Below are 12622 nucleotides of genomic sequence, written 5' to 3'. Positions count from 1 at the left end.
CGACTCAACTTACTAAAATTAAGAATAAAAGAGGGGACATTACTACTGACCTTTACAGTCAGTAAGGGGAAGGGGAAGAATGATAGGGAAATACTATGAACAAATTCCATGCCAAAAGTAACATTAATGTAACAATGATGAAATGGGTAAATTCTTAGAATGACACAGCTATAAAAAGTGACTCAAGACTACTGTATAGTACAAGGAACTATATTCACTATCTTGTAGTAACCTATAATGAAAAAGAATGTGAAAAGGAATATATGTATGTAAATGTATGACTGAAACATTATGCTGTACATCAGAAATTGATAAAACATTGTAAATTGATTTTAATTATTAAAAAAAATGTGACTTAAGGGAAAAAAAGAACATCTAAACTGACCTATAACAAGTAAAAAGACTGGGTTAACAATAAAAAACTTTGCATAAAAACTTTTGCATAAAAAGCAGGCCCAGACAGCTTCACTAGTGAATTCTATCAAATAAAGAAGAATTAATACGAATTCTTCACGAAGTCTTCCAAAAAAGAACACGAGGAAGAAATACTTTCCAACTAATTCTATGAAGCCAGTACAACCTTAATACCAAAACCAGACAAAGACGTCACAAGAAAGCTGCAGACCAATATTCTCTTTAAGTAGAAATACAAAAATCCTCAACAAAATACTAGCAAGCTTGATTCAGCAGCAGAGCAAAAGTGATCCAGTGGGATTTATCCCAGGATTGTAAGATTGGTTCAACATATAAGTATCAGTCAATGAGATACACCACATTAACAAAATAAAGTTTTATTGGTGTACATGAATTTATATACAAATATATATAATCATCTCAGTAGACATAGGAGAAACAAAACCCAACACCCTTTCATGATAAAAACACTCCACAAATGACAGAGGAGTAAATCTTTCTAAGCTTGGATGAGGCAATGTTTCTCAGATATGGCACCAAAAGCACAAGCGACAAAAAAGAGAGAAACTGGACTCCATTAAAATTGAAAACTTTTATGAATCAAAGGATACTATCAAGAAAGTAAAAAAATGACCCACAGAATGGGAAGAATTATTTGCAAGCCATATATCAGATAAGAAACTGATATTCGGAATACATGAAGAACTCTTGCAACTCACTAACAAAAAGGGAGATAATCCAATTTAAAAATGGGCAAAGAATGTGAATATGTATTTCTCCAAAGAAGAGACACAAATGCAATAAAAGGCCAAAAAGCACAGGAAAAGATGATCAATATATTTAGGCATTAAGAAAATCCAAATCAAACCCACAGTGAAATACTACTTCACACCTACTAGGATGGCTATCATTAAAAAAAGAGAGAGAGAGAGAGAAACAAACAAACAAACAAAAAAAACAAGTGAGGATGTGGGGAAAAAATGGGACCCTCATACTTGGCTGGCTGGAATACAGGATGGTACCACTGCTTTTGAAAACAGTCCTGCTGTTCCTTAAAAAGTTAAACATAAAGTTAAACATAGAGTTAACATATGACCTAGCATATGGCAACATACTTTCATACAAAAACTTGTACACAAATGTTCGCAGCAGCATTATTCATAATAGCCAAGAAGTGGAAACAATACAAATGTCCATCAACTGATAAATGGATAAACAAAAAGCAGTATATCCATACAATGGAATATTATTCAACCATAAAAATGAATGGAGAACTGATATGTGCTGCAGCATGAGTAGACCTTGAGAGCATCCTGCAGAGTGAAAGAAGCCAGACACAAACGGCTACATATTATACGACTTCATTTATATGAAATGCACAGACTAGGTTAATCCACAATAACACAATGTAGATTAACGGTTGCCAGACTGGTGGAAGGAGTTACTGCTATTGAGTATGGAGGGTAGGGGGGTGATGAAAATTTTTTGGAATTAGACAGTGTTGATGATTGTACCACCTTGTGAATTTACTTAAAAACCTCAAAATTGTACATTTTTAAATGGCTAATTTTATGGTATGTGAATTATTATCTCAACTTTAAAAAAATAAAATAAATGGAAAAAAAGCTGATAGTAACAAAGAGGTTCTCCAGGCTCAACCTAACAGAAGGAATAGATACATCAAAGAGGACAAAAATAAAAACAAAAATAAAAAACTTCTCAACAGAACCTGGTTGCCTGCCACTCAAATGCCTCCTGGGAGGCCTGCTGCTCACAATACCCATCCGTTCTGACCCAAGAAGGGCTGAGCTGCGCTCTATGTGGTGCAGTGATCAGGTGATGGAGCCAGTCCTCATGACACCTAAGACCACACTCACCAACTTCCAGCATCCTCAGGCCCTGTCACCGCAATCCAGTGCACATGCTGCAACAGTTTCCATTTAAGAAAAATACTTACTGTGATATTTTACTGCAATATTAAACAACAGTATTTTACATTAATAATTATAATTATTATTACTGCATCTCACAGTCTCAGTCTTTCACCAAGATATGCATATTAGGCTCAGCAGCTGAGAGCTTTAGTATAAGTCAGATTCTACTTTTGGTCTGTTTTTTAATTTACATTTCACTAAAATAGAAAATACCCAAACATAATTATGGGGTATTGGAAATGGCAGGAAGCGCTTCTTTTAGATGCTCTGGATGTTTGGATGAAGTATGAACCCGAGGATTTTGAGTGAGTTTCACTGGCTGTCTGCAAGGCTCGCCAACAAGTAATGCCAAGCTCATGGGCTCTGGAAGCTGGCAGGTTGATGCTCAGCTGGGGATTCAATGGTGAGCAGTTTCTAAACAACTCTTTGGTTGCATTTGGCTCTAGAAACAATTTCCTTCTGTTGTGTTGCAGCATACAGATGTGGTTTTAAAACGTGCCCAGTGGTAGAGCATTGATTTATTTCTCTGAGGAGTGAAGAAATCGAGAGTTGGGAAAGAGTAAAAATCTTAGCAATCTAGCCATTGTCAGCACAATGTGATCTTAAGAAATTCTGATCGCCTACACTCAGCTTTCTCAACTGTGTTGTTTCAGTTCGTAAAATAAAAGGCTGAGCCTCCGCAGAGATGTGCAGTTTCTCTCAGATGAGCCCAGCCTCCAGAAGCCATGCAAAGGTCTTTCCAGCTGTTTTAGCGTCCAGCACCTAGGGAGCCCCTTCCCCATACAGCAGTGTACCCCACGTCCTGTGTTTCCCTCTCACAAGAGGATTCTGAGTAGTACTCTTTACAATAGTTACACAATCGGTACTTTTATACGCCTGAGCACTTTGGGGTCAGTAAGTTTAGCAAACAAAGGACATAATCCAACACCAAGAAGGAAAAAAAAATGCAACTTTAACAAAATGAACAATCACATACTAAAATAAAAATACATTAACTAAGACACATGTTAGCAAAACCCAACTTAACTAAGACAATTCTAAGAATCTATTCATAAATTTTAAGAAGTTATTAAGAACACTATGGTATTTCTAGTCAATATCTTGAAATAATCTATAATGGAAAAGAATCTGAAAAAGAATATATATATGTATATGTCTAACTGAATCACTTTGCTGTACACCTGAAACCAACAACACTGTACAATCAACTAGAATTCAGTTAAAAAAAAAAACTACGAGATTTCTGTGAACTCATAATTAATTTTGCAGAGCTAACTTATTTAGATGTTTTAAAACAAAGTTTCTGGTTCTAGGGGGTCTGTCCCACTTGCTCGCCAAACCGTCCCCCTGAGAAGTATCCCATCTCGGGGCTCCCCATGCTGAGTGTGTGAGGAGGAAAGGAAGTAAAGGGCGAGGCAGCGAGCAGCATGCAGACAGCAGGGGCTGGGATGCTTTGTTCCCAGAACTGTCCTTTATTCAACGTTAGACTTTGTGCCCGCGGAACTCCAGGCTGTGCGTGAGCAACAGAGTTCCCATGATTAGTAACATGGGGACCCTATCTCAGTGCTTGGGGAAGGAAAATTATTGGCAAACAGCATAGACTCATATTAGCATATTCAATATGACAATGTAGATAAAAAATATTGAACAAGTGGAAGTAATCATTTAAACGCAAACATGGTGTTTCATTCGAAAGCTATAAATGAAAATATTGATTAAAGGAGATAATATGATGATTGCAACAGAAGCAAAAAAAGTTGACAAAATTTAACATCGTTAACAGTAAAAATTCTTTGCAAATAAGAAAGCGAAAAAAACCTTCTTAAACTCCTATAAAGGATGAAAAGTAACCTCCCAAAAACATGGAACAAACCTAATACTCAATGGTGGGAAGACAAAACAAAACCAGGAACAAGTTAAAGCTTCTTGTTACAACTACTTCCATCCAAATTGTATGAGCCAAACAGATAATAAAAAGTGTAAGGACTGAAGGAAGAAAGAAAATGGCCATTATGTATTTGTAGCGGAAATAACTGTCTCCATAGAAAACCCAGTAAAATCCAAAAAAAAAAAAAAAAAAAAAAAAGGGAAATAATAGAACTCAGCAAAGCTTCTGGATAAAAGATACAAAAATCAGCAGCATTCCCATATGCCAACAACAAACAATTAGAAACTATTTTTAAAGGCTTACCATTTATAAGGAACAGGCCAGCATCAGAGTATCTACCCACAGGTAACCCACTTGTCACGAAGTGAGAAAAAACCTCTGCATTCAGCCTGTCACTTGGTCAATCACGTGATCCAACAGGGCCGCCCCTACCAAGCACAACCTGATGTCAGTGCCTCCTGATGGGATACCTCAGAGGGACACCTCCGAAATGGCTGAGCTTGAATTTAGGAGGAAACAATGGGACAAACTGGGTTCACAAAAGCTAATGCCCTGGAAAAACAAAAATGCAGGGGTAGAGGGTGGGTGGGCGGTCTAGATTTGCAGCTGTCAAACGTTTAGATCTCCAAAGCCCTGAACTCTTTAAAATCCCTGAGGACACCAAAGACCGTGTGTTTGTGGGAGTTATTATACCTAGCAATATTTCCCATATTAGAAATTAAAACTCAGAAGTTTACAAATATTTCTCATTGATTCATTTCAATAATAAAAGCAGATTAACATAAGTAAAATATTGTTTGAAAAATCATTACATTTTCCTGAACGAAAAACGTTTAGCGTGGAGAGTGTCACTCCCTTACGGTTTTGGCAAACGTCTTCAGTGCCGAGCTCACTAGAAAGCAGCTCATTCACTGTGTGGCAATATGCTGTTCTAGCTGGAATATCCACCACAAAAACTGAGCCTCACACAGCTATGCAGTTGCATACGCCCTGGCAGTTCCTGGGGCAGGACAGAAGCCCACAGGGAAGATCGAAGGTGCTACCCAGCCCAAGCCCTGGGGCTGGAGGCACAGGGTCAGGTCACCCCTGCTGGGGACATTATGGAAAATTTATTTTTCCTCATACTCTGTCCTACATTTTCCAAATTTCTTACAGTGAGTGAGCAAGTATCACTTTTATAATGACATTTTGTAAGTCTCAGTCAAATTGCTTTTCCCCAAAGCTTGGCAACATTATTTTAGATTCATATACAGTACTCAGGGTGAGATTTCAGAAAATACAATTCTAAGTTTGCCTTCAGTGAGGAGAAAAAGGTCCCAAGAGGAAGGATCAGTGCAGAGCAGACAATGCTCCAGAACAAATGTGACCCCAAAGCCTCTCCCTCTTTCCAAGTAGGTAGAGAGAGTTGAAGCAGCAAGTATCTGATGTTGCTCCAGGGAAGAGTAAAAGAGGAACTCGCAGGAGATGAGGAGGGAATACAGGTCGGATCATGTGGGCCCTGTGAGCAAGCTAAGTTAATAAGCAGAGGCACTGATAACGCCGGCGTTCACCCACAGACCCAGGGCCCGCCAGAGAAATGAGCACACTCTTCCCTTTGCTTTCCATCAGAGCGCCTGTGCAGAATAACAGCAAGAAAAGCAAAGTCTTGGACCTTGTTCCCGATTTAGTCACCAAGTGATTGCTAACACAGAGCTCCAGGTGCCAGCTGTTAGCAGGAGGAAAGTGATGCCCGCCTCGTCCTCCTTCATAAACGTATTATTGTCAGATGTCGTCAGGTCCCAAAGCGGCGAGGTCTCAGGCTGTGTCACCTCACCCGCCCACAGGTCTCAGGTGAACGAGAACTGTCATGTTACAGCACACCACTCACCGAGCCCGAGGACAGCGGGCAGGAACTGCTCCGGACAAGACAGGGAGTGTGGTTTTGGTCACTTTAGGGGACGACGTTTGCCCAAACCACTCAGAGAAAAAGAAGATGTGAAAGCAGATTCTAACTGATTACAGGAAGAGAAGAAAATGTGGAGAAGAATTATCTCAAGAAACGGCGAGGGCCAGGGGGTAGGCAGGACCTTGTGTCCGAGGGTGTGAGGGGTCTGGGTGGTGTGAAACCGGCGCGGTGGCAGCAGGAGCCGGAGCTCCAGGTGGGCCTCTGCGGGAGCGCAGACGGAGCCAGGAATTCGGGGAAAGGCTGTTGGTTTAGTTTCTGCGAGAGGGTGAAGGGGAAAAAATAAATATGGCCCCAATTACCACTTCCCAGAAGACGCAAGGAAAGGATTCTGACACTATGTGAATTAGACTGAGTTTTTAACCCACAATAAGCCAGCACTCAACCAACGCAGGCAAGGCAGCTCCACATTCTGCCCAAGTGCTATCTTCTCTACTCTGAGCTGCCTGCGTGTGTGTGTGTGTGTGTGTACGTTTTCTCTGACACTTCATGTATATACATAAATTGTGTTTCTGGTCAAGATAGGCTGCTACTTTAGACTTTGAATCATCTTCTCCCTCAAATACAGCAATAATAGAAAATGCTAGTGCCTACATGTATGTTTTAATCAAAAGATCTATCACCTCTCAAAAAAAAAAAGACAAAAAAAATCAGCTGCAAAGGCAAGACATGGACCAAAATTCAATACAGTAATCAGACACTGGGCCAGGCGCCCACTCCACAGGTTGTCCAAGGTGGCCAGGATCTGAATCCTTGGGGCAGGGAACAAAAACCAAAGGCACCCCACTCCTCTGGAGTAGACTGGGAACCAGGCTATTTGAGCAAAACCAGGGGCGAGGACAGCAGTCCCCAATGTGGCCTGAAAAAAGCCACCACGGCTGCCCCTGTGTCACCAGCATGCTACCTACTGGGTCTGCAAAATCCCCAACATCACTAGATGGGAGGGGAACTCAGGGCTACAAACACCTGGTTCTGGACTAGTGGGGCCAGGGGAGAACTACAAAATAAGTCAGGGAGAAGGGAGCAGAGAGAGAGAATAAACTCCCACTCTGGGTGAACATACAAACTTAAATTCCTAAGCATACAGGAAAAACTATGACAGTCAGCCAAGGAATTCAGTCATCAGGAGACTCAGTCATTCATGATGAAAAGCAAGACTGTGAGAGGTCAGCAGTAATGGACCCTCACTAAAGGACCTATTTCCCTAAGAAGAATACCACACCGGAAGGAAGGTGCAGTGACCTAAAGCAAACATGGCCTGAGTACCCGCCTCCCCCAACAGAGAGACAGCAAATGTGGTCAGAGCTCAATAATCGTTTGCTGAGTACAGGGTTAGGTTTAAGAGTCTCCAATGACCTAAGTAGTTCCTAAAAATAACTCAGAAATTCTGTCTTAAAGGAACTACTTTATATTTACCCCAGCACTACGTAATTTAAGCTAGAAAGTAATCTGCAGGTGGGCATTCCATTCTTAGCAATGGGCTTCCATTGTTAATTTGAGTCTGAAGTGTCAAGAGCAAGCAATGCTGCTGTCCCGTCCCTGGCCCTTTCAAAACCCGACCCCTTGCTCTGCCATCTTTGAAACATTCCTGCCACCCTCGGCAGAGCAGTCTCGTGATTCACTGGACTCATCCCTTGGAAGGAGGCATAACTTTACATTCAAGACAGACAGCAGCATTTCAATGCACAAGTCCACCTTTTTAACTCTGAAATAGTTCACAGCGAGAAAACTGGCTGGCAAGCACATATGAAATAGTTACATTTTAGACAATGAGTGTAAACGTATTTGTTGTACGTTGTACATGGTCTGTACATGACTTTTATTCACTGTCAGTCAATGTTTAATTCGGCAATATTCAAACTTACCAAGTAGGTTCCCATTTCCTTTTCCAGAACGACTTGCTCATATAATGTCGCATCGATGTCTGCCTTTAAAGCCTGCACCTTCCTCTTCACCTGCATGTGGTGTTTCCTTTGGAGCCAGTAAGGAAGAAGAGATTCCACAACCTGGTTAAGGATCTGGGATGTGATCAGGAGAGTGGCCAAGCTCTAAAGAGAAGCACATAAATGACATTTGGTAATGTAGCTTAACAAAACCAGAGCGTGTGTACAATTATGCTACTTAAAAGAAGGGAATATTAAAAAAAAAAAAGAAGAAGAAGAAGGGAATCTTCAACAAAGAGTAGACTATTATGTTATAAAAACTAATATCAGAAGAGCTAGGTGTTGGAATGATGTTCCTAATTTATTGTTTTTTCACAGGAAAGACAGACTACAATATAAAAAGATTATAATACTAATACAATTATAATAAAGAATAAACTAGCTATGAGTCACCAGAAGGAATCAACTTGAATTTGTGTTTTTTATTATCTCATCCTGGCTATAGCATATGAATCTAAAGGATGTCACCAACTTTGAAAAAATATAGTTTACCCACAACTTTAAAAAATTTATAAAATTAATATATCCTCCCTCACTATAGAAAACTTAGAAAATAGAAAAAAAAAGTCACCCTTAATTCCACAACCATGACAGAACCACTGCTAACATCTTACATATTGTGAAAATAAAACTAGAATCACCCTAAACGTATACAGCTTTGTCTATTTCTTTTCTCACTTACTATATCGTGAGCCCGTCCCTGTGTCATTAATAACTCTCCTTTACTTAGCTCATGCACAGCGGCTGAGTGTATTATTTCCAACCCTCACTATTACAAATGCTGCTCCTTACCCATGACTCTCCTCCCCATCTCTGATGACTTACAAGGGATGGATTAAGGTTCTTGGCAAAGTTGCCCAAGTGGTTTCCAGAGGTATTGTGTCAATTTCCACTTTCCCCAGATGGATGTCAGTGTTTCCATCACAAACCATCTTTACTGTTATTAAAACTCAATGTTTTAAGAGTCCTCCCCCACACCCCTTGGCCCCTAAAATGAAGGAGACTCTTGAAAGTGTAAGAAATGAGAAATCACATCCCACTAATACACTGATGGTGAGACTAGAGAAGGTATGTACATCTAACTTATCAATTTCAAATGCATTATTTCCCAATTTTCAAAAACAATTTTTAAAAAGTAGCAATATATCTAGTATAGTTACTAAGAACACAGCATTTAATTTTACTTTTTTTTTTTAATGGAGGTACTGGGGATTGAACCCAGGACCTCACGCATGCTAAGCACATGCTCTACCACTGAGCCATACCCTCATCCCCCTTTAATTTTACTTTTATGCAAGCTTTTAGAACCATAACTACAAAGTCTTTTAACTCTCTCTGCTATATAAATCTTTTTAATTTCCTGAAAAATGATCTCAAGTTCTCATATATATATTAAGAAGCCCAGGCTTTGAGACTGCTCACAGTATATTAAAACCAGGAAGGAACAGCCTTTACTGGTCACTGACTTAAGGATAAAAAAAGACTTTAGAAAGCAATAATTTATAGTCAACTTATTATTCACTATTATTATGTGATCCAGAAATGGTAACAACAAAATACGTCAGACTTAAACATCTCAGAAAAGATACAGCACTGTGTAAGCCCCTTGGTCTCTAAAGTTTAACAACTTAATTTAAAAATGAAATGTGTAAGACCTATTTAAGGTTACACCAATCACCCCCCAGCCTGAGACACAAACAAAAGTTCAATTAATGTACACATTTTCTGCTGTTAAATTGCTTTTACAAGCTTTGCTATGAAATATATTTGATTTTCCTGCCCTATATGATTAATTTTTCAAGTCAGTTCCCTCCAACTAATCTCTTTCCAGTTGAGTGCAATACACAGGGCAATTGTTAATGGTTTTTTATTTAAAATTGGGTTCATAAACATACACGATTTAATGATTTTATCTGTAAAAATAATCATGGGAAGACAATTACATTACCTGAATATAGGAAACCACTTCTAAAACCTAAAAAATTGATAATTCCCTGTTTTTCACACTCACCTGACGTAAAAGCTTCATATCTCTCAGGACAAAGGCAATGTAGAAGAGTGAGGCAAAGCAATTTAGAAAGTTGAACTGCAAAAAAAAATGACAATATTTAACAATGTGCCACAGTACTTCATTACAACTGTAAAGGTTGCATTAAAAAATGTAATGAGGGACTTTCAGGCCAGACAAGATGGTGCAGTCTTGTTCCCCTACTCCACTTCACTAAACACTTTTATGAACTCTGGAAATAACCCAATAAGCAACCAAGGGAGGACTCTGAGAGGTGCTGAGAAGAAGGACCGGCTTGGGAACCCCAGGACTGAAGGAACAACACAGCACCAGGGCATCTTATGCTTTCTTACAAAAGAGAGAGTCCAAGGCCCAGCATCTCCCACCCTCAACCTAGTAACTCTGGTGGCCCAAGGAGACTTACTCCCTGCCCTCCCGCCTTAGAGTAGAAGTCCTGACAACAGGCAAGCCCAGCAGAAAGCAGACTGATCAGGACCCCCACTAACAGTGAGGCGAGGGGATGTTCCTCCTTACTCTGCCAGGCCTGCCAACTCCTCTGCCCCAGGGAGAGATACCTGGAGCATCCCAGCCCCAGAAGCCTCTTTGTGCCTACAGACCTGAGACTCCCCACCCTCCCAGAGAGACACCCAGGTACCCAGATGGCACCAGGGAGAGACACCAGCCATAACAGCCAGCCCGGCCTGGGAAGCACCTTAGTCACCAGGGGCCTCAAGCTGCCCTAAACTGACACACAGCTGGCAGGGGCAGGGGAGTGGGGGACTCCAACCACAACAAGTGCCGTTTCTCAAGTTGTTCCCCTGCTCAAGAACCTGCAACTCAGCCCAGGACATGTGGGTCTGCCCTCCTGCCCCTAGCCCCACGCTGGGGGGCTGCCTCGAAGCATCACTTTCTGAGATAAAAGACGGCTCTGTGTGCCATATGAGCTAGACACTCCCACTGTGACAGAGGGAAGGGGAGCCACTGCAGAGAGTGAGCAGTAGGATGATGGAGCCACGGCAAAAACTCTACATTGTGATATTTTTGAATGAACTTCTTGAGGCATCACATGTTCCCCTGCCTGCTGTCTTACACAGAGAACATAGAACGTAACTTCCGTGTTGACTCAGCACCAACATTTTGAATGTAAATTATTTACAGGGCTAGAATGAGGCCTTCAGAGTTGTTTTAGTTAGGTTTGGCCACCTGCCCCTTTTCTAGTGTCCAAATTGCTAAAACTGTTGAATTCTCATTTCCTATGTATGAGAGGTTTTCTGTTTCCTTCCCTGCTCTTGCCTCTATAAATTTACCTACTTCCAGAAACCTAATCACCTTCCTAATGGTGGTTTCTGATCTTTCAAGGACAGAGAAACCAGATAAATAAGCTTCTCAGAATGACTTCTACTGCTGGAACAAAGGCTCTAAGTGAGGGCCTAGATAGCTCTCTGGGGAGTAAAGCACATAGACGTGTCAAACTAATTCCAGTGGATAGTTCAGAGGATTAATCTTGAAGCACCTTTCTTTTTAATTTTAATTTAAAAAATTTTTAATTAATAGATTTTATTTTTTAGAGCAGTTTCAGGTTCACAGCAGAATTGTGCAGAAAATACAGAGAGTTCGCACATAGCCCTCCCCACCCACGCATATATACTCCCCTGCCCTCAACATCCCTCATCAGCGTGGCATATTTGGTACAACCGATGGACCGAGATGGACACAAAAGCACCTTTCTTGATTCTCAGCTATGTTCCAGATGGCTGAGGTAATTTCCTGATCAACGAGGTGCTTTCAGACTGGTACCTCTTTGTTATTTATAACAATGGTGGAAAGAGGCCGAATGCATGAGCTTTTACATAAACAGCAAGCAGGTCACACAATGGCTCCTCTCCATCTCTTTCCTCCTACCCATCAAAACAGGCTGGAGACCTCCTGGACACTGAAAATCTCTTAGACAAACTTTTTAAAAATAAAAATTTAATGTTCTATCACCCACAGACTGTGGGTAAGTAACTGGAAGGATTGTTGAATAACGAAACATTCAAGAAAGTCACCAAGAGGAAAAATAATAGAAACATGTCTATAAAGTGGTTTTTTAAAATAATTGGAAATTGGCTATCATACCAATTTCTATATTTAAAGTCTTATACCAGGTCACATTTGTAATAAAAGACTACTGAACATATATGCAAACACACTTATTAATCAATCCTTGCCCATTGATACCAGGTATATTAACTATCAGATATCTTAAATTAGAATCAAGTCATCATATTTATAATCCTAAATATTAAACAGTAGGCATTAGTGTCACAATTGCAATGGATTTGTATATAAAAGCTCTACTTACCACTAAGACTTTCAGAATTAGGTGATTCTGGTAGGCAGATTCCAATCTGTGATTCTCTAAAATATAAAAAAGGAGAGGTGATTTCCCTCAGGTAAGAGAGCAACATGGGAGCACAGCCGTGAGGTAAAGGAAGACTTGTGCTTAGAGCA

General features: G+C 40.3%; 1 protein-coding gene across 10 annotated transcripts in view; it reads right to left on the bottom strand.

The window, feature by feature from the left end:
- ANO10 (anoctamin 10) overlaps positions 1-12622 on the bottom strand; it is a 221950-nt gene that overhangs the window by 138504 nt on the left and 70824 nt on the right. For all 10 annotated transcript variants that reach the window (XR_012500051.1, XM_074345110.1, XM_074345111.1 and 7 more), the window contains 3 exons: positions 12474-12529; positions 10133-10207; positions 8044-8226 (listed from right to left, as the gene is read on the bottom strand). Coding sequence is in view for 9 of the 10 variants with exons in the window: in XM_074345110.1 (XP_074201211.1) it covers positions 8044-8226; positions 10133-10207; positions 12474-12529 (314 nt within the window). In the remaining variant the exon portion in view is untranslated. The remainder of the gene's footprint in view (positions 1-8043; positions 8227-10132; positions 10208-12473; positions 12530-12622) is intronic.

The sequence above is a fragment of the Camelus bactrianus genome, chromosome 17 (assembly GCF_048773025.1).
Source record: "Camelus bactrianus isolate YW-2024 breed Bactrian camel chromosome 17, ASM4877302v1, whole genome shotgun sequence".
Lineage (NCBI taxonomy): Eukaryota > Metazoa > Chordata > Mammalia > Artiodactyla > Camelidae > Camelus > Camelus bactrianus.
The sequence above is the reverse complement of the archived record's forward strand: the minus strand, read 5'-3'. Positions and strand labels throughout refer to the sequence as shown.